The sequence below is a fragment of the Notothenia coriiceps genome, unplaced genomic scaffold (assembly GCF_000735185.1).
Source record: "Notothenia coriiceps isolate Sejong01 unplaced genomic scaffold, NC01 NC01_scaffold00037250, whole genome shotgun sequence".
In the NCBI taxonomy this organism is placed as follows: domain Eukaryota; kingdom Metazoa; phylum Chordata; class Actinopteri; order Perciformes; family Nototheniidae; genus Notothenia; species Notothenia coriiceps.
Genome location: NW_011369951.1, coordinates 17,120,309 through 17,140,423, shown reverse-complemented (window position 1 = coordinate 17,140,423; position 20,115 = coordinate 17,120,309). Strand labels below are relative to the sequence as shown.

At 42.3% G+C, this 20,115-nt stretch overlaps 2 protein-coding genes across 3 annotated transcripts; one reads left to right on the top strand and one right to left on the bottom strand.

Moving 5' to 3' along the window:
- Positions 1-1,359: 1,359 nt before the first annotated feature.
- On the bottom strand, positions 1,360-13,334 carry LOC104967386 (unconventional myosin-XIX-like; the record flags this gene model as incomplete). The annotated part of the gene is made up of 11 exons (XM_010796795.1): positions 13,308-13,334; positions 10,476-10,663; positions 9,525-9,862; positions 9,080-9,156; positions 4,431-4,568; positions 4,216-4,323; positions 4,060-4,130; positions 3,334-3,413; positions 2,011-2,168; positions 1,710-1,839; positions 1,360-1,497 (listed from the first exon to the last, which is right to left on the bottom strand). Coding segments are annotated over exons 1-11 (1,453 nt in total), but the record flags the coding sequence as incomplete, so codon positions are not given.
- A 1,109-nt stretch (positions 13,335-14,443) lies between these two features.
- On the top strand, positions 14,444-18,173 carry LOC104967130 (neurogranin). 2 transcript variants are annotated; one of them, XM_010796544.1, is made up of 3 exons: positions 14,444-14,663; positions 16,045-16,246; positions 17,618-18,173. In XM_010796544.1, exons 1-3 carry the CDS (start codon positions 14,649-14,651, stop codon positions 17,671-17,673), a joined length of 273 nt encoding a protein of 90 aa, XP_010794846.1. In that variant the 5' UTR covers positions 14,444-14,648; the 3' UTR covers positions 17,674-18,173. The 2 variants fall into 2 exon arrangements, with proteins under 2 accessions (XP_010794846.1, XP_010794848.1); XM_010796546.1 differs by having other exon boundaries at positions 14,454-14,663; positions 16,045-16,200.
- The last annotated feature ends 1,942 nt before the right edge of the window (positions 18,174-20,115 follow it).

Sequence of the window (20,115 nt, the reverse complement as noted above, 5' to 3'; positions counted from 1 at the left end):
AGAGCACACTTACTCCTGTCTCATTCTCACACACAATCACTCAATCACACACAAGGTATAAGGAGGCTTAATATTTGCGAGTGTGTATGAGTTTGGGAATGAGGGAGAGAAAGAAAGGAAAAAAGATATGAGGCGAAAACTGCGACTTGCTGTAAACCAAATCTACTGTATATTGTTGTCTCTGTACACACACACTGTACATCCAGACAAACACACACACACACATTTCTCAGCTGATACCACTCTTCCACATCCGTACCAACACACCTACATCATATTAGTTGCATACATGTATTCCAATGGCTGTCAGGGCCCCATTATACAACAGGCAAAGAAACCAAGAAATGACAAGCATGTAATTCAATGGTAAAATGTCACATCTGGTGATATACAGTAAAAAGGACAAATTGAACTATTTTCCTCCAATATAAAACCCTGACATTACAAAATGCATGATTTTATACCGGTATGGCGGAGAGATCAAAAGATGTGGTTATAATGGGAGTGGATGGGACACGAGTGGCTAATGTGTGAGTTTTTTGTTTAATCTGATTCTGTGCAAAAACTAATAATCCACCAAAATAAATGTTGTTGCTAATCTTTGACATATCCAAGACTGTGATAAGAAAAAAAAAATCCAACCCTCCCAACATTCATTATATGGAAAATAACTGCCTTTTTGTGCATGTTTTTCATAGAAAACTCAAATTCATGTTTTCAAACTGGCAGTTAAAGTCCTGAACATAAGTTAACATTTGGTATTTTTGATCAGGACTGAAGTTGATTGAAAGATTTAACCCCAAAAAGTTTTTAAAAATATTAATCTGTTGTCATTTTAGAGCTGTTTTTGGAAGTGGACATTTTTGTCCCGAATGACTAATATGTAACTATTTTGTGCAATCTGATTTCGTGACCAGATATGTATTTTTTGGAAAATAACTCATTTTCTGTTTTCATCATGAAAAAAACCAGTGGTTTCATGTTTTCAAAATGGCATTTAAAGGGTTAAAATCCTGAAAATGATTACATTTTTGGTATTTTCTATTAGGGCGGAAGTTGCTTTAAAGATTGAACAAAAAAAGTTGTGAAAAAAACCTTTTAATATAATGTTTTCATCAAAGTATTTTACAGTGGACATTTTTGTCTCGAATGACTAATTTGCATAGTCCAATCGAATGATACCGGAGGTTAAAACATGATTTCTGAATTATTGGCATGAAGTCGGAACATTTTCTGACACTAAGCTAAAGGATTCGACAAGGCAGCTGTTACGAAGAGCTACTGTGGTCACCCTCTGCGTTAAGGTTTCCAGATTAATCAGGAGCGTTAGCAGGTAACGTTGATAACCTTCATTCATACAACTTGGAACAAGAAAACACAAGATGTGATATGTATTCTTTTCAAATCTCACCCTCCACATCCTCCAGGTGTTCTGGATGACTGCAGCTGCTCTGTTCCACCTCTGGAGCTGCCTCCTCACCAGCCAGGACCGCACCACTGCAGGAGACATAATAAACACACACACATCTGACCAAGCCATTCATTCTGCAGGTTTAATCCGTGCATTGTGGGCACAAGAGAATATCGGTCATGAACAGTTCATCAGATGAGATCCTGTTGGCCAGACATTCAGGTCAAAGCCAGCAGACTCATTAGGGTGAGGCCACAGAGATCAACTGATTCCACTCAGGAGCATTCAAATAGTTCACCTGCTTGGATCCGAGTGGCAGACAGCAGGCGGGCGCAGCGTCTGCGGCGCTGGTACCGCAGCCAGCAGCACTGAATGGAGAAGGCACACTGACACAGGACCTTTTTTCTCTGGTACTCCAGAAAATCTAGCTGTGAGACAAAAGCCAGGGTAGGTCAGTACTCCAAATACACCAGAGAAATCCCCAATATATGACCACATTGATAAAAATGCATGACACTTTTTTACCAAATAAGCAAATGACTTCTTCATGTTATACACACTCACTAAATGATGTGTAAGGAAGACATCTAAACACTGACCATCAACTGAGTGAGGAAAACTTTAGTCCTCCCGCAGTGAACCCATGAGTTGTGTTTTCCACTGTTATCTTTGCACAGGGGGTCGAACGCCTCGTGCTGTGACACGACGCTGAGGAGATTCTCCACCCCGCGCCGAAGAATGTAGTCAGCCCCCGCATCTAAGACAGAGGAGTCAGAACATAGTGAACAACACAAGACAGACTTACGGTTAGAGCAGAGCAGCACTACCTGTCTTTGGATTTATTTTCAACACATTGTATTTGTTTCTCAGTGAGTCATCAGAATCAACAGCAGCACTTATTTAAAAAGGGCCATAGAGTCAAACTGAAGTGGTTCAGGCCCTTTGACTCTTTGTTTACTTCTGTCACATGGTGACATCACTATATAAAACTCTTGCTTCAATTGGCTAGCACTCCGACACATAGTTTGTGATAGGGTAAGGGTCGGGACATGTCTAAGCCTTTGACCAATTACATAATAGCTAACCAATCAGAGCAGACTGGGCTCTGGTTTAAGACAGAGGAGGAAAAGAGGTGCTGCTGCAGGCAGTATGAGAAAAATAAAGAGCTTTTTGAACATTAAAGCATGAAAACATGACACACACAGCAAAGGCACAAAATACAAATATGAACCTTAATGGACCATAATAATGAAAATGTCCAATCTGCTTACATTTGGCAGCATTCAATAAGAATTAGCAGGCTCCTTTACCAACATTGCTACAGCTAAGGCTGCATGCATTTGGTCATAAATCAGACTATTGGATTAATTACAATTTAGGTAGGTAAAACCAGGGGATCACCAGAGTTTTTGTAAATGATCCTGAGGAGAACATGAATTTTGCACCAAATTGTAAAAGCGTTTAAACATTTGACTAAAATTCTCAGGTCAAAAACAAAGAAAATGGTAAATCCTTTGAGGATCATGAAAGCAATCCATCCAATAGTTGTTGAAATATTCGAGTTTGGAACAAAGAGCCGGACAGAAAAACATTGTAATCCCTGCAAAAAGCAGCCACTGATCAGGAATCAGTACAGAAACAAGAAGCAACATGCAAAGCGAGCTCTGGCATTCAGAGGGGCAAGCATTTACCTGGAGAGTTCAGAAGAAGTTGCTTATTTTGTTAGATAGTTCCCTTGTTATACACCAAATAGGAAAGTCCCCAGGAGAGTAGAGAACTGAGGGTCTCATTTACTAAGAGGTCTAACGAAGGAAAAGGACAATAAATCAGTAGACCTAAGGAGAGGAAATACATTCACTCTTTGTCTACAGTTAACACGCAGACATTGAGCTGGAATTGATCCCACAACGAACTGCACTTACCAACAGAATGGATGCCTGACTTGACATGTGAATATTTCGCAATCAGTCCATAACGTTGCATGAAACCTTTGAAAGGAATTCTGTAGAACAGAAATCACAAGTCAACAAAAATCCAAGAAAAACGAAGCAATACATTATCAAACACAAATATTTGTCCTCTTACCTGTAGAGCTATTTATGAGTATAGTTTGTTTTAATGAGAGTTGACGAGTGTTGGAAATATCAACAGCAATGTCTTTTTCCAGAAGGAGAGCTTGTTGTGAGCAGTTTTATGTGGGGACTACTTCTTTATACCAAATGACACCACAGAGAAGAAAAAACGTGTCATTGACCAATTTTATTAAATAATGATGGAGAAATCAGAAGGTTGTACATCTTTTCGACAGATTAGAAAACTGACTGAAGGCGATCTACTGTAACTTTTATTTACACTTTCCCTGGAAAAATGTTTCCCAATTTCAAAATGTTGGCCATTGTTGTGGCGCTGCTAATTCAGTTGTCTGTCCCAGAAAAACTAACTACCTTATCACTGTACAGAAGGAAACCGGCATCTCCTCATGGACAAGGGGAGTACGCTCACACAGGTGCAGTACGGTCGATATCTCCAACACTCAGCAACTCCAATCAAAACACACTAGATTTATAAATAGCTAAGATAAAAAATATGTATTATTGATTAGGGGTAAACTGTGCCTTTTAGATAGTTAAAAAATGAACAAAGGTCACCTTATTGGAAAGCCAGCAGCACTTATATGAATAGTCTCCACAATCCCACAGGCTTCCAGCTGCATGATGACCTGAAAGCAGACAGAGAACATCCATTAGAACAGGTATCTCGTGTGAAAGTGCAAAGCATTGCCTCGGATTGTTGCCATGGTGTACCTCCTCCTTTTTGAAGGTCAGCGGCTTGCAGTCAGGGTTGGGTTTGATGCAGCGAGTGTAGTGAGGAGTTGTGGTGTGGAGGATCCTCATCAGGCTCTCCAGAGAGTTCTACCATGAGACATTAAAGGCATCAGTGCCATGACAACACCCTCCCAGAGGGAGCTCTACTGACAAGCTAAACAGCCCTTGTAATAAAAGCTTTAATTGGCTCCCACCTTGAACTTGGAGACCACAGTGACTTTACTGAGCCCCTTGCTGGTAGGGATCTCAGTTTCCTTGTCGGTGAAGATGTGGTGAAGCAGAGAGTTTTCAGACTTCTGCAGCAGTTTGATGAGCTCTGGTGGCACCGGGTCCTAAAACACAGAATCCAGCAGAAGATGAATGGATGGGTAGGCCTGTCGCGATAAGCAATTCATTGACTTATCGTACGATAAATAAAAATGAGCTCGATAACTTTTCTGACCTCGATAAATTGCCGTTTACATGCGTGTTTGTTTACATAAGGATGTGACCAGCATTTTAGCCAGGGGCGCTGTGTCTGCCGGCCAAGCATGCTTGTGAGGGGCGGGGCTCACACACAGCCAGGTCAGGACACTCTGCGTGCAGCAGTGCAGCCAAATGAATAATATAGAGACAAGCAGGAGACAACGTGTGACTTACTCGAGGGGAATTTGAAGTTAAATGGAATTGGTTGCAAAACCTAATACCACATCTCCGGTGTGGGAATATTTTGGATTGTCATGGCCATTTCTACTGATCATATTTCCATTGTTGAGGTCTCCTAGAATAGATTTAAATTGTGCAATTTTCCAAAATCACATTGGTGTCTCATACAGCATCTCTGTAGTATGTTTATTCACCACTCTGTCCTAAACGGCTTGTTGGAGCTCCTGCCTGTGAGCCCAGTGTGCTCTGATTGGTCGGGACGTTGGTCTGGACGTTGCGAGGCTCGTTGCTGCGAGGAGCGGACAGGTTTCCGGTTGGCGATACAGCGAGAACAAGCTAAACTCATCCTGAGCACACACAAAAACTCACAGCCGAAGTAAAAACAATAAGTGTGGCTTGACATTGTGTAAGTAAAAGGTTTATAACGCTTTGAGAATGGGTCTGCGGAGAGCATTTCTCCACGATCCCAACTCGTCTATTACCAGCATACCAGCGTTCAGGGAGCTCTATGCACGTCAATGGGGACTCCCTGTTAGTTAGCCAAGGGATCCTGGTGTGTGAGGTGCTCCATTTGGGCCAAGTGTTCACACGTCACAGAACCCAGGAAGCAAACAATGGAAAAAGACAAATCTCCAACGAGGCGTTCTGGGGCAGCATAGACAGGTCTTTTCTGTGTTATAGTTTTACTTGCTACAGGTTGTACTTTGAGGGCTATTGACTCTGCAGAGTGCAGACCGTTTACATTCATAAAAACTAGAGATGTCCCGATCCGATCACGTGATCGGGGATCGGAGCCGATCACGTGATTTTCAAAAGATCGGAATCGGTATTTATATTCAATGTTACAAAACAAAAATGACCATGTTCAAGTCTTAAAGTCATCCTGAGGCCTTAGTTTTGGTTTCAAATTACACAACATCATGTATGTGTTGCTTCTTTGGGGCTTGTTTTCATAGACCTGGTTGCTTATTTCTCTCAAATCTGGCAACAGAGTGGGCAGGGCGCAGTGTCTAATTGTAGCAGTAAGCTAACGAGTACTGACAAGCTTGATTTTGTTTTGATCCAATGCTGCACAACTGAACTGATCCAATGCTGCTGTGAAAAAAAGAAGCTATATCCATGTTGGATAGAATATCCAATTTAAATTAAAAAAATAACCTTAAGGGACAACTTGAATGCTTTTTTGCTTTTTTTTCTCAATGCATTGCATAAAGATCGGATCGGGAAAAATCGGTATAGGCAAATTGTCAAAATCAAATGATCGGAATCGGATCGGGAGCAAANTGGGGATATTTGGATAGGGGGCTTGAAAGACAAACGAGCCGCTGCATTCTGGATGAGCGCGAGGTCGGATGGCACATGCAGGTAGACCAGCAGAGGGTTGCCGTAGTCTAGTTCCTTTGTGTACTGTGTCCTGTTTACTTCATGTCTTTTTGCCTGCCTTCCCCAGTCTCGTGTCTTGTTTTGTGGATTAGTCTTGTTTGTGCTATATGATCTGTTCTTCTCTTTAGCCGTGCCATTATCAGCGGGGCCTGTACTTACGAACTCCAGTTCAATCGCTCCGCCTGGATCATGTCTAGAAGTTCTACTGGTCTTAACCTAATCCAAAACAAACGGCCTCTTCGGCTAAGCCGGTCCTACGACGCTTGTTATCAATTCTCTCCGTTAACCTCACGCCCTGCTTCTTCTGTCCCGGTGTGATGTACGGCTTCGTTTTCTACCTGCTGTTGTCAAATGAAGGGGCTAGTGGGTGGTATCTGGAGCATTCGACCTATCACAAACATGGAGAAGCGTACTGACAGCGCAGCGTCATACTTCCTGAATGAAAAGTGAACTATAATATTAGACAAATATGAAGAAGTTAAACTTTAAACATCCATGACTTAAACACTTTATCCAGGATAACAGCCACATAGTTGCACCTACGAGGTGAATAGAGCTGGTAAAAAAAAGGTGTTTGAATGCGTACATTAACAGGTTTATGATATCAGTGCTAAGACACGAGTGAATCTGACTTTAATTACATTTGACTCGAGTGTTTCGTCAACTTAATGTCGTGCTTAAAATAATACTTCTGCATACAGTATGTGACACTGTAAGTGTTGCACGGCCAGATATGGCTCAAGAAGCTGAATCAGATAAGGAAATATATGATACATTATGATGTGATATGAATGATAATGGGACACATCGACGTCTGCACTCACAGTGCCGCGGACTGTACTGTACGTAATGTTACTTTGATCTGGTTACTTATGTTGTGTCAGATATTTAACTAAGCTTTCTTAACGCTAATGTTATAATAGTCGGATTGCTCTGAAGATGGGAGGTGATATTCTATTAAGTCAGTTGATTTTTGCCGGCCGTCTTTCCTGCAACGGTAGTTTTTCTGTATTTCCTTTATCCTGTAATATGACTCCGCACACTGAGCTCTGATTGGTCAGCAGGCGAGGCTTTCACTGAGTTGATCTCTTTTCCTGGAACCAAACCTGCTCCGGAGCAGGTTTGCCATTCAGCATAAGTCACCATGGAGATCTAGCCCGGTAAGAAGTGAACCAGCGCCGTAGGACCAGAAACCCACAGTTTTCCCTGAAGTTAGCTCGCTAAGCAAAAATCCGGCTTCGTAGTACAGGCCTCTGTTCCTCATCAATGTTTCCCCAGTTTGGTTCAGTCTCCCATAGTTCCTGGTTTCCTGTCTGTATTCTAGATTTACCTCCCTCCTATGTTTTCCAAGTATCCAGGTTTGTTACCTGTTTTGTTTTGCTACCTTTCCTTTTGTTTTACCTTTCCTGAACTTTAAGTGTTCAGCTTCTTTGTACCAGCTTTATTTTAATAAAGTTTGCTTTTTGATTATACCTTTATACATGCTTCCCCTCTTTGATGAATAATTTGTGTACCAGAATGTTTTTAACCCTAACCCTAACAGCACTATGCATGAAAAAATTCTGTACTCTGTGTGAGTTTCTAAGAGAGAAAGCCTACATGTGTTTGTGCCTGGGAGCATGTCTGTGACAACAGCCCGGGGCATTTCGTGTATATTGTCTTGGAAATGGGTTGTGTGTGTGTGTGTGTGTGTGTGTGCGTGCGTGCGTGCGTGCGTATTTTTTAAGAGACTCCTCAGGAATAGCACAGAATCTTTTCTGCTCTGTTTCCTTTGTTTCCATCGTTTAGCCGGAGTAAGGAGATCTGTCTCAAGGTCGCTGCCCTCTGTTACCCATCAGCCCCTGAATAAGTAAGCAGAGGGAACCTACTACTTTTACTAAATACTTCAATATTTTGAGCAGCAGAGGGTAAAGTTATTTTAAAAATGTGTGCATAAAATAGGGAAAATAAAAAACAATATGGAAACGTACAAAGAATTAACAACGCACAAGGATTACAGACTAAATATATAGGAAAATACCGGACAACAGGTAAACTATTGCAAGGTGATTTCCTAACAGGAATTCTTGCAAAACAACAATTTTTCCCCTGCTTAATGTCTGTAAAATGTGTATATTTGTATATTAAGTAAAGGTTTTGAGGTAGGACGATGGTGGAAAAGAGCATGAAGAGCAAAATCTGCATAAATAAAGGTTAAAACGCACTTTAAATGTGCTACTCATTCACAAACACAGATCCTTTTTGACACAGGCAAGATGTTACACACTTTGCAAGATGTATAGATGGATCTCTACAAGAGAGCAGCAGCCTGCAGTACAACCATAACTCACATTTCAAGGAGCTGGAGCAATCAGATCACCATTCTCATGCAAAGGTAACATTTGCCTTTATAATGGATTTCTGCCTTTTCCATTATTTTATTGGAACGCTGAAGCTCCACTCGTCACTGTGTAGATATATAGGTTAACATCCTGTGACATTTTAGCAAAAGGCCATCCTGAGTACCCCTCTGCCCCGGTATGAATAACTGATATGAAACTTCAAGACGCTGCACTGCACAGCGGAATTCACAACGAATGTAGGATATATGGTAAGGTATTGTTGCAGATTGGCAAGGTTTGGCAACCACAAGTCATGACAACTGATATATAACAAATATAAGAACAATAGTGTGGTGCAGTAATGATTCCTAAAACGAGGGGTTACGTATGGTAACCCTTTTTATATACGCACAGGCGGAGCCCTCTATTGGACTCTATGGGTACTACACCTTGATCATATCATGCAAGCATTCATCCACTGAGACTTCTATTACCGTAGCAGGCCCCGGGGCGGGCCTACCTGAGCCCTCAGCCCTGTATGGGCTCACTATGCACCACCTCTCCCGAGTCCCTAAGGAGCACGGGGAGAGCGCAAGTGCCCCATGTCCCACACTCAGACACGCTTCCCACGTGAAGAGCGTGTATGGACTATGACGTGGAGGGCTCCACCCTCCTGCCCTAAAGCAGGGGGAAAGAGTCCTCCAGCACCTTAAGGACCCAGTGCGCGCCATGTTTCCCCCGGGGCCAGGGGAAACGTAAGCGCATTACGCCCGGGGAGGGGGTCGGATGCCCACTGACCCACAGTAGGCATCTGACTCAGCTCTAGCTGCCTGGATAGACTGAATAACACTGTCAGACAATCCACTCTGTCTTAGCCTGTCCCTCTCAGGAGCCAAGCCTGGAGAGGTTGGCCCAGAGTGGGTAACGCCCAGATTGCACCTGCCTCTTGAGGCATCGCCCACCAGAACTGGGGAACCGCCCAGGGCTGGCCCACCTTCATCTGTGTCATCTCTGAGTACCACGGTGCCCCGACGCGATCCGGAGCGACTAGGACGATTGACAGACGTTCTCGCCTCACTCTCCCCAGGAGAGGGAGAATGAGACACCGCGGTGGAAAGGCATAGAGCAGCTTGCTTTGCCATTGTGCGAACGCGTCCACCCCCAAGGGCGGATCGTCGCTCAGAGCCATGGAGAACCACATGGCACAGTGGCTGTTGCGCTGGCTGGCGAACAGGTCCACTTCCGCTCTCCCGAACTGGGCCCAGAGGGGAATATTCCTGGTAGATAACCAAACAGACTGACCTGGGGCGTAAGTGTGGGCAGCTTGTCTGTGGCGGTTGGCTGTCTGTTGGTTCCGGGCAGAAGTCAGGAGGAGAGCAGAGCGAGTGTCTTTTCAGATCTTCTGGCAACGACGAACATGCTGCTGGACCGAAGGAACTGCTAGCTCTCTCTCCTCTTCAGGGAACAGGGGCGGTTGGTACCCTAAAGAGGCTTCAAATGGGGAGAGACCAGTAGCAGAACAGGTTAAAGCGTTATGAGAGTACTCAACCCAGGGAAGATGAGAGCTCCAGGTTGGGGGGTTACAGTCAACAATGCAGTGGAGGGCTGATTCCATGTCCTGGTTGGTTCGCTCAGTTTGGCCGTTTGACTGGGGATGATAACCGGATGTTAAACTGACAGATGCACCAAGAGATTGACAGAACTCTTTCCAAACCTGAGAGGTGAATTGAGGGCCGCGGTCAGAGACTATGTCAGAAGGGATTCCATGCAGACGGAAAACGTGTTCAGTGAGGAGTTGGGAGGTCTCCAGGGCTGAAGGAAGCTTCGGAAGGGATATAAAAGGGGCAGATTTAGAGAACCGGTCAACAATGGTGAGAATAGTGGAGTTACCCTGGGAGGGAGGGAGGCAGGCCGGTAACAAAGTCCAAGGCGATATGTGACCAGGGGCGGCTAGGAATGGGTAGAGGCTGGAGCAACCCTGCAGGTGTTTGGTGGGAGGACTTGCTCCTAGCACACGTGGGACAGGAAGAAACAAACTCCTGAGTGTCCTTGTTGACAGTTGGCCACCAGAAGTGCCTCTTAAGGAGGGCAGCATCGGGAAAACTGAACAGCTGATTAGCGGCGGACAGTGTTTCCGCCAGACCAGGGCTGAGAGGCGTCCACCCTGAGCGCGGGGGGGGGGGTGGATTTTGACTTGAGCCGTCCTTTATAGATACTGTCTTTTTACGTTAGTGAGCCGGATCATTTGGCTCGGCTCTCTTAAAGCTTCGGCTCCCAAACGGCTCTTCATGTTAACACAGTTTACCACGGAGCCTCAGTTTCGCCGCTGCGAGGCTCCGGTGCTCGTAGCTCACGCGCGTGCTCCACTAAAACACCCCGCTCATCGCGTCCAAATCGCGCACGTTCCGTGTTGTCCTGTAGCAGGCACCTTCGATGTCGGGGAAGCGATCTTCAATACTCCGAAAAGAATCCCACCAGACTCTTTTGCCCCTCCAATAGAGGGATGTCCTTTTTCCTTTTCGTCATTTCAAGCGATAAAAACTCTCGATCTTCTCTCGAATTATTAATATTTTTGGACGCCCTCGGCTTGCGTTCAGGGCGTCCCGAGCTGAATAAGGGTGTCAAATGACGGCAAGACGCCCCCCTGGCGGAAATGCTGCCTCCTCTCCAAACCCCTAAGCATTCGAACTCTAATGGTAGGAATTGTATGGAAAAAAAATGTTTTTGCAACTGCATGTCCACTTTCCAGTATCAAAGTAAGCATGATTCTCAGCCATAGTCTAGGATAAATATAATGTTATCAAATGTTGACAGTTGGAATACTGTAACAATTAACCAGCAACTGCTCAGTCAGTGTAGGAAGATTTTGATGCCATGGTACAGGAAAGCATTGTCTACTATTGTTTAGGCTTCTTCTTTTTCTCAAATGATTTCAAGGCTGACAAATGAAGGCATGTCTTCTTCATTATTGGAGAATACATCTCCCACTGTGCACTCTATTCAACTCTACTCTGAGCCTCACAGTTTAGTAATCCCTCCCCATGATGCAGACACAGTTAGATCAGTTTGAACCTACTTTTTCTTGAGATATAAGATGACAAAATGTCTAATTGACATACCATTATCCTTTCAAGGTGGTTAAATGTCAAATACTTGATTTCCCCTTCAATTAAAATCACATTTGGCCTTTTGATGACATTCATTAAAAATGCAATAACCTATGCATCTATACTGCATGTGTTTGCAAGAAGCAGGCATGGCCTGGCAACTAGCTCCAGTTGTGATGGTCCTCTTGCCTCAGGGAGAGCTGTGGATATTAAACAGTTCATCCACTTATCATCAGAGCCATCAGCATCAAATTGCCTCAATTAATTTCAACTTTTTTTTTCTCACCACCAAATTTCATGGATTCATGCCATGTTTCAATTTTGAATTCTTTTTCGAGTTGCAAAGAAATAATGGTGGAGAGAGGCAGAGAGCGGGAGTGGGCGACGGATGGGAAGCATAGACTCTGGTCTCAGCTAAATGAGCTGTTGCCAGAATTATTGGTCGAATCAATCCAGCAATGCTAGGGCTGTCTACCTGCAGGACAGGAGTAGGAGTTTTATGATATCGTTCCCCTAGAATGGGTCTCTCTCTCTCACACACACACACACACCACACCACACCACACCACACCACACCACAACACAACACAACACAACACAACACAACACACACACACACACAGAATGAAACCATACTTTACCTTGTAAGGCCCCTGGACATTTTCAGGAGTGTATGATTATTGATCTTCCAACCTTGGCCTGCTTCGTCCCCTCTCTNTTTAAAGTGGACCTATCATGCTATATTTGAATAATATAGTGTAGGACCATACCTATATAAGGCATATTTATACTTTTTATTTTTCAAAATACCAAACAGATCATGCATTTTAGCCATTCCTCATTTCGCTCAATTTAACACTGTCTTTGCATGGGCTGATTCTGTGAGAACAGCACCATGTACAGGCCTGGCATATGTACCACAGCGTCTCCAGCGCTTTCCAACGGCAATGTCCGTGGCTGTCTCCTCCTGATTGGTGGAGTTGGCCCAATAGCCGTAGCGCCACTTCTGTGACGTCATAGAAGTGTTCAAATCTGGATCAGTTTGTATCTGATCCGTTGCAGCCCCTTTTTAAGAGATTTGGGTATGGAGGAAAATAGAGAGGGTTGTGTTTTCTGACACTTGGTGAGTTCCCTGGAACACCGGGGACACATAATCATGAATAAAACACGTACAAAAGTGCATTTTGCATGATAGGTCACCTTTCAATTGAATCTCAAGGGTCACAATGAAAATCATGTTAATTGAATTATGCAGAAAGGGTAGCTTTGGTTTTAGGCCAAAAATCGGTGTCTTTGTTTATGTGAGTGCGTTTTACAGAAGTTGTTCTGGGCCATTGCTTTGCTGCATGCTCATAAAACTGTAATGTGGCGTTGTTAGTGCCAGATCCACTCTACTCTCGGGAGCTACCACAGCTCCCACAGATTGAATCTTGATTTAGTGATCCGTCATCATTAAAGAGCGACTGGACAATTTGTCTTGTGAATTAAGGCCCCTTTTTTACTGCTGTCACAGTTGTTGGCCATGTCTGATTTGTCTGGACCAACGAGGCTCCAAATGCACAGCGAGGGGAGTGTAGGAAGGTCTACTAAGAGTGTTACCATGGTAACCCCTCACCATCCTGCACTCTGTTAGTGTCGTCATGGTTTTAATAGGAGATGGTGATGCTGGTAGTTGCTAGGCACCATCTGTATCAGTGATCTACCTTTAATAGCAGTCTTTGATTAAACAGTAAAAACAGCAGTTTCTGTTTTTCTACATACAGAACAATGCTATTCTGTATGATCCTGTTTAGTGGCAGAAGTAATTCCAGTTTAATCTACCACAAAATTGTACATTATATCCAGTGATATCATCTCAGTTGAATATATAGTCCTTTTTCTTCAATTTATATGCATTTAGGTCACTGTTCACAACTCCCAACATCCTATACTTTTATCATTTTAGGAGAATAAATACTGTGGTTTTTCTTTTAATACGAGTAGATTAATGATGATTTATTGCAGTGAACATAATTACACATTGGTGATTGTTCCTTCAAATTAACAGTGAATTGATGAATAAACAAGACAGCTTTGTGAAATGAGGCGTGAGGAGAACATATTGTTTGAATGGTTACAAAACCAGCAGGAGAGCATTAATGTCAGAGATATAACTCCGATAAATGGATGTGTTCTGTTCCTCTCCCTCTCCGTCTTGTCTCTGAGGCTAGCAGAGGAGCGTGGGCGGCCGTACCAGCTGGGATCAGAGGGATGGAGAGGGTTGTTAGCTCACTCTGCCTCTAATAAATGTATAACACCGAGTGCAAAACAGTCCAAGATGCTTACACGTTGTTTTTTTTCACGCTATTAGTAACATTTGAAAGTCAGCGATTATTGTTTAATGACCATCTGGCTTTTACATAGTATTTCTAAGTTGGTCATCTGTTTTTATTTGTGGAGTTTAATGTTGTAACACTGCAACTTGTGAATTTGCATGACGCTCAGTTTATGTGGTAGTTATTTTGTCGTATCCACGCTGCAACAGCTCTTCACTTTTTTCCAAATTGTTTAACTTTAAATCGCTTAAGTAGTCCGCATATTTAGCCTGTATCATTTACTGTTCTTTCTAAGTATTTAGGCTGTGCTCAGTAATGTGAACACAGTAGGTCAGCAGCCTTAATGGGACTAAAGGATGGAACACATGCTGTCATGTTTGTAGGAGGTCTCTCTTTTCCCTCCCTCCCGTCTTCCCTCTTTCTCTCTTCCCTCTATCTGACTGTATGTCCCTCTCTCACTCTGTGCATGAGCTGGAGTTACTGAACATACAGTGATTGTTACTAAGAGCCAGTGAGGCATCTGTATTATACCGGAGACTCATTTCAAAAGAGCTTTGCTTGGTCCACATAGAAAAATCAAGGCATATAAGTCATATTAGGTCAGCTCACCTGAAGACTGAAGTCGTCTCTGAGAGTCAAACATGGACTGTCACAATGTAAGTAAAAGCTTCACATTAACTTTTTAATAGATTTTTTTTTTTTCATTTGTAAAATCTCATCGGTTTGGTTATTTGGGTAATACAGTTCGTTACAGATGGTACTTACAGGTCCTTAAACTGCATACTGCCATGTGTGTTTTTTCTTTCTTCAATTAGAGTTAAAGGCAGTATATGATCAATTAAAAGCAGTATATTATGTTAACCATTTCACACACAGGATATATTTTTTTAAGACAATTGACCACATAATATATTGTACACAGCTTTAAACCTTTTTTTTATGTGGATAATATAACATGAGATTTGTGTCAGGATATTTAAAATCAATTTGTGTCAGATCTAAGGAGGTGTTTATCTAGCGAATTGCGGTGCACCAGCACTGCAAAAAAAACAACAACTGTATTCTGGCAGCTCAGTGAGCAGTCAGACAGAGAGGCTAATGAATGCTGGCTGAACAGGTGGGTGGTCACACTCCTACACTGGAGGGGTTTCACTGGAGACATGATGCATTGCTTTACCAAGGCAGTGGGATGACAGTGGGCTTGTTTTGTATGAAATGTCAATCTGTTTCTATACGTCAAAGCAAGGGGTGTAGCATTTATGTGTTCTCTACACATTTTCAATTGGTGTTTACATAACTTGTTGACAGCCTTGGTGCTGATCCACTGACACTTTATGACAAACCAGAGTTTCTCTTCCGCCTACCCCATGTTTCCTTCGGGACAGTGGATGCTGTATTTCCAGTCACTGAATATGCTGCTGGTGTTAACAGCTGCATTTTTAGATGGGTTGTCCGTTTTCCGCCTTGGTTGCAGAAAACCAGGTGTTTTTCTCTTGACTAAAACGCCATTTAACCATACCTATGATCTAATTGAAATTAGAACAATAAGTTATAAGTCAATCATCAAACAGAATGCAATCTTTCACATCATAATTGTTCCTTAACAAAAAAAAGCAGTTTTTTCGTGTAATGATCAATTGTTTTATAAACAAGAACTGTTTCTCAATTTGGGAGTCCATATACCTGCTTTTTCTGCCGGCGTATGTTCAAAGAATACAAAATAGGTTGACTACTACATCAGTGTATTACATCACAAGCGCAGAAGGGTTATGAAAAATGGAAGGAAAGTTGTTTAGCGACCTCCTAAGAGCCCTGTCAAAGTCATGTAATAAGGATGAGCCACTCGGCAACAAGCACACTTCACTTGCTGTCTAAAAGATAGCATCGTGGCGTGTACTGTTAACAAAATATGGTATTGCAATCTGTTGAGTGTTAGATTCTTCCACCAATATTCTAGGAAAAAACAACATGTTTATACGATCATTTAATATGGCCCCCCTTCTGTGATATCCTACTTCTTTCTGTCCCTCTCTGCAGGAGGATTGCAGCCGGCCCCAGGAGGAGGAGGACATCATGGACATCCCCCTGGATGACCCTGAAGCCAACAGGGCTGCTGCCAAGATCCAGGCTGGCTTCCGTGGGCACATGACCCGTAAGAAGATGAAGCCGGAGGACAAAGCGGAAGGGGAGGAGGTGAGCAGCACTGGGAATGTGCTGAACTGCAGCCAGGGGGACACAGGTCAGTGGTGTAGAACCAAGGGGTAAGAGTAGGACACATAATGCCATTAAAGAGGGCATTATGGCTAGTGACTGTAAGGATGGTAACAGAGGCTCCCATCAGGAGTTGTAACTAAAGTAAGTGAAGAAAGGTAAGCGAAACAGAGCATACGTTGCTTGTTTGACCATAGACTTAGAGTTCAAATATTATACATAAGATGGATAAGTTCACACAATTTGATGTTGTGCATGTTATAGTTGAGCATTTGACCTGAGATGCATTTTAAGAATTTTCGGGAATCCAGCTTTTTCAACAGATAATGCAGGAGCACGAACTGATAAACTATTATTCACTCTTGGAGAAGAAACCTTTTAAAAGCTATAAATGATTAAGCCCCTTATGGGTTACCCCAAGTGTGATTAATGAAATACATAACAGAGCGACTCGTTTAATTACCCATATAGTCTCCAGCAATGGATGATTAAATCTCTCAATGAAAGATTCTGTTAAAGAGGGTTATAAATGAACCGGCTTGAAGGTGAGCTGTTAGATCACTACAGAGAAAAGATGTTTGTCAGAGTTTGGTTCACGTGAAATATAACAAGTTACATCCTCACAATGGTAAACAGGTTTTCCTAGTTATACATGACATTAAAATGCTTTCAGAATTCAGTTGATGATGTGTTGCTGTCCTCGCCTGAGTGTGTTAACTGTTTCAACACCAGCAAAGATTGCACTAAGATAAGATTTTAGGCTTTCTTTGTATCTCTAAAAAAATCATCATCATAGTATCATTTCAATCAGAACACACTTTCTTCAGATATCCACTAAAGTAACATGTTTACCAGATCTTTTGAGAAGTAAGACGGCATTTTAGACTCCCAGCTCTAAAAATGTCCCCTTTGCCTATAAGACAAAGCAGCATTTTCTTTGAGGACGTGGCTGACACAAGAGATTCTCGTCAATGATTCTCCCTAACCCAGTTAGAGATGTATTTATAGCGCCAGGTGCTCTAGGTACACTATATGATTCATAGGGCCAGGCAGAATTAATGGACCTGTCGGACCGAAACCATGCATTGCCTCCCATTGGGGAAGACCCCCTTCACAACAGAACTGGGCCTTGAGCTTTTCAAATATGTCAGTCAAGTTATCAGCATTGCAAAATACTCAAAACTTAGAAATCAATTCTATAAATAGATTTGTCGTTTTGAAAAACCTCCAAGCAACTTGAAGTTTTCTTCAAGTGTGCTTTTAAAATATATCCACCCACAAGTAACCTTACAGTCTGTGGTTATGCATTAGAGCCTTTAAACAACAGAGCGTATATAAAAGCTTTTTTTCCCCCGGCTCTGCAGTGTTTTAACTAGGCCTTGCCTGTTTCTGTTTTTAGAGACAGGAGGATCGGGGGCAGTAGAAAGAGACGACACATCTGTGCCAGAGCAGTGACGCCCCTGTCCTGACCTGGATGAAGAGGAAGAGAGATGGCTGGCATACGCTGGCTGGCACATCTTTTTACCCCAGGAGTCATTTTATTTTTCAACACAAATTAGCAGTAGAAAATGAACCCGCAGTTTGTAGGGTGTGATATGTTAATTTCGTGAACTTTAACACTCCTTCTCTGCTTCTTCAGCAGTATCATCAGTACGGATGTCTTTGACCCAGAATGTGCAACTCACTGCATGTACTTGTGAAACTTCTGGTAGTGTGCTAGTTTTTAGATTGACGATCTGTGAATGTGAAAATGAATGTCCTCTAAATGCTAAACACGGCTTATATCGGATGGATCAGTTCATACCATCTGTGTGAAGACTTTGTGTGCATCAGCTTTAGACATTGTAGTGGCTTAAATTATTTGCTTGTTTGCTTTGTTTATGTTGTGCTTGTATCTTGACTATTATTCACCTATTTGACTTGCTTACAAAAATGATTAAAACATCTAAAGAGAAGTAGCTATGTATGATCTATTTATTTAATGTCACTTTATTCACATTGCATCTCAATTTCTTTCTTTTTATATCACATTAAAATAGATTTTCTTTTCACTTTTTAAAGCATATTCTAAAAATCTGATCTTCCGGAACATTAAGCATGCATTAAAACAAAACAAAAATATTCCCAGGTGTATTTGGTACAGCGTTAAGTTATCAGAAATTGCTTCAATATGCTCCATTGTTGTGTGAGTAGATTAGCTGTTTGACGTATCAGGTGTGTGACATTCACTATCAAAGTTTTCCGCCATGCTTTAAAACTAGTTAAATAGTACCTTGATGAAATTGCTGTAGAGTCAAGTCATTACACTAATAAATCGACCATAAATATTCAATGCAATGTCTGTTTTGAACTTCATAAGCAGAGGTTAACTATTTCTTCCTTTCAAACACTATTTTTATGTCGTCTGTCACCTCAATCTTAATTTTTACACGGTCAAGTTGAATTTCTTTGTACATTACACCAGACAATGCCGCTACATTTTCATTTGTCACAGGAGCTTATGGTAAGCAAGGCTAATTGGATACAGCAGTTTCCGTCCAGCTAAAACAATGTCTGTTCTCCCGTGTGGCTCTCTTGTGCATGAAATCTCATGAATAATTAATATCATACATTTGTTCATTTCTCATTTCACAACTGCCAATTACCCTAAACATTAATTGGGATTTTACTCATAATAATAGCTATAAGGGGCCATTCAAATAATTAGATTGTACACAGTTGCAGAGCCTTGAAAGCATTCATTTCTAAAATGTGTCTTATCAACAAGTGCATCGTTATAGACAGTAACCACACTGGGTGATGTTTGCACCTAATATTGTTGCAATACTTCTGTGGTTTAACTTTATTGCAATATGGCTGAAACAAGAAAAATGTTGCTTCATATGCCCAGGCAATCTTGCCCACTTTATGAGAAACAGACTTGAGCATCTTCAGTCTCCCAGTGCTCCCACACAGCCCACCTACACACATCTGAGCCGCACAGCACTCTGCACAAACTCAAACTGCGAATGTATCCTCACAACCCGCACTTTAGTATGCAGATCCCACTCAAGTCACTCATTCTCTCTCTTTTGCACACACAGAAACGCACACACACATACACCGACACACACAGGCCTTGTGTCACCAGCTGTAGAGATAGGACAACCAACATGACACTTGCTCTCAGTGGTTTTGCAAAGCATTTCCATCTCAGGCTGACATTCCTCCTCCGCTGCGCTCTCATGAACATCCTCTATGGGTTTTATATGGACTGCTTTTCTCTTTTATCCTACTCAGTCTCAGAGGTGCCATGGCCACGTTCTGCTGTCTCTTTAATGACTGTGGGTGAACAATCAATATTCTGCCCACCTCCAAACATAGCACAGCGCCCACTTGATTGATTTCTGTAAGTCAGGAGAACGACCATATACAAAAAAAGCCTGAAATCGTGTTGGTTAGTGACTTAATTCATGGTCATGTGGGTCATCTGACCAAGTCTGAGTTTGAAAAGTGCAGCCTTAGACAGAAAAGAAAAGAATACTCCCTGAGACAAATTGTCAAGCTGATCGTGAACTGTTTTAGGAGTAGATAATGTGAAGGATCAGCTTGGATATGTTGGGTTCCTTCTCAGACATCTTGTCAGAGGAAAGATCTTTCTCGTCTCCCGGGTGATAATTAGAGATGAATAAGCTAGGACAAACAGCAGGAGGCACAATTATATCAGCCTCCCCGTCTTAGAAGAAACAGTATCTTTAATGCCAAGTAGGTTACACAACTTAACGGTAATGAGGCGACTTTAATGCCACAGCTGAATGAACAACACCTACACATTGGTCACCATCTGTTACTCACAAAAAAGGAATCACAAGGCATGGTATCAGCAACACGGTGTATCACATTGTTAAGATGTATTTT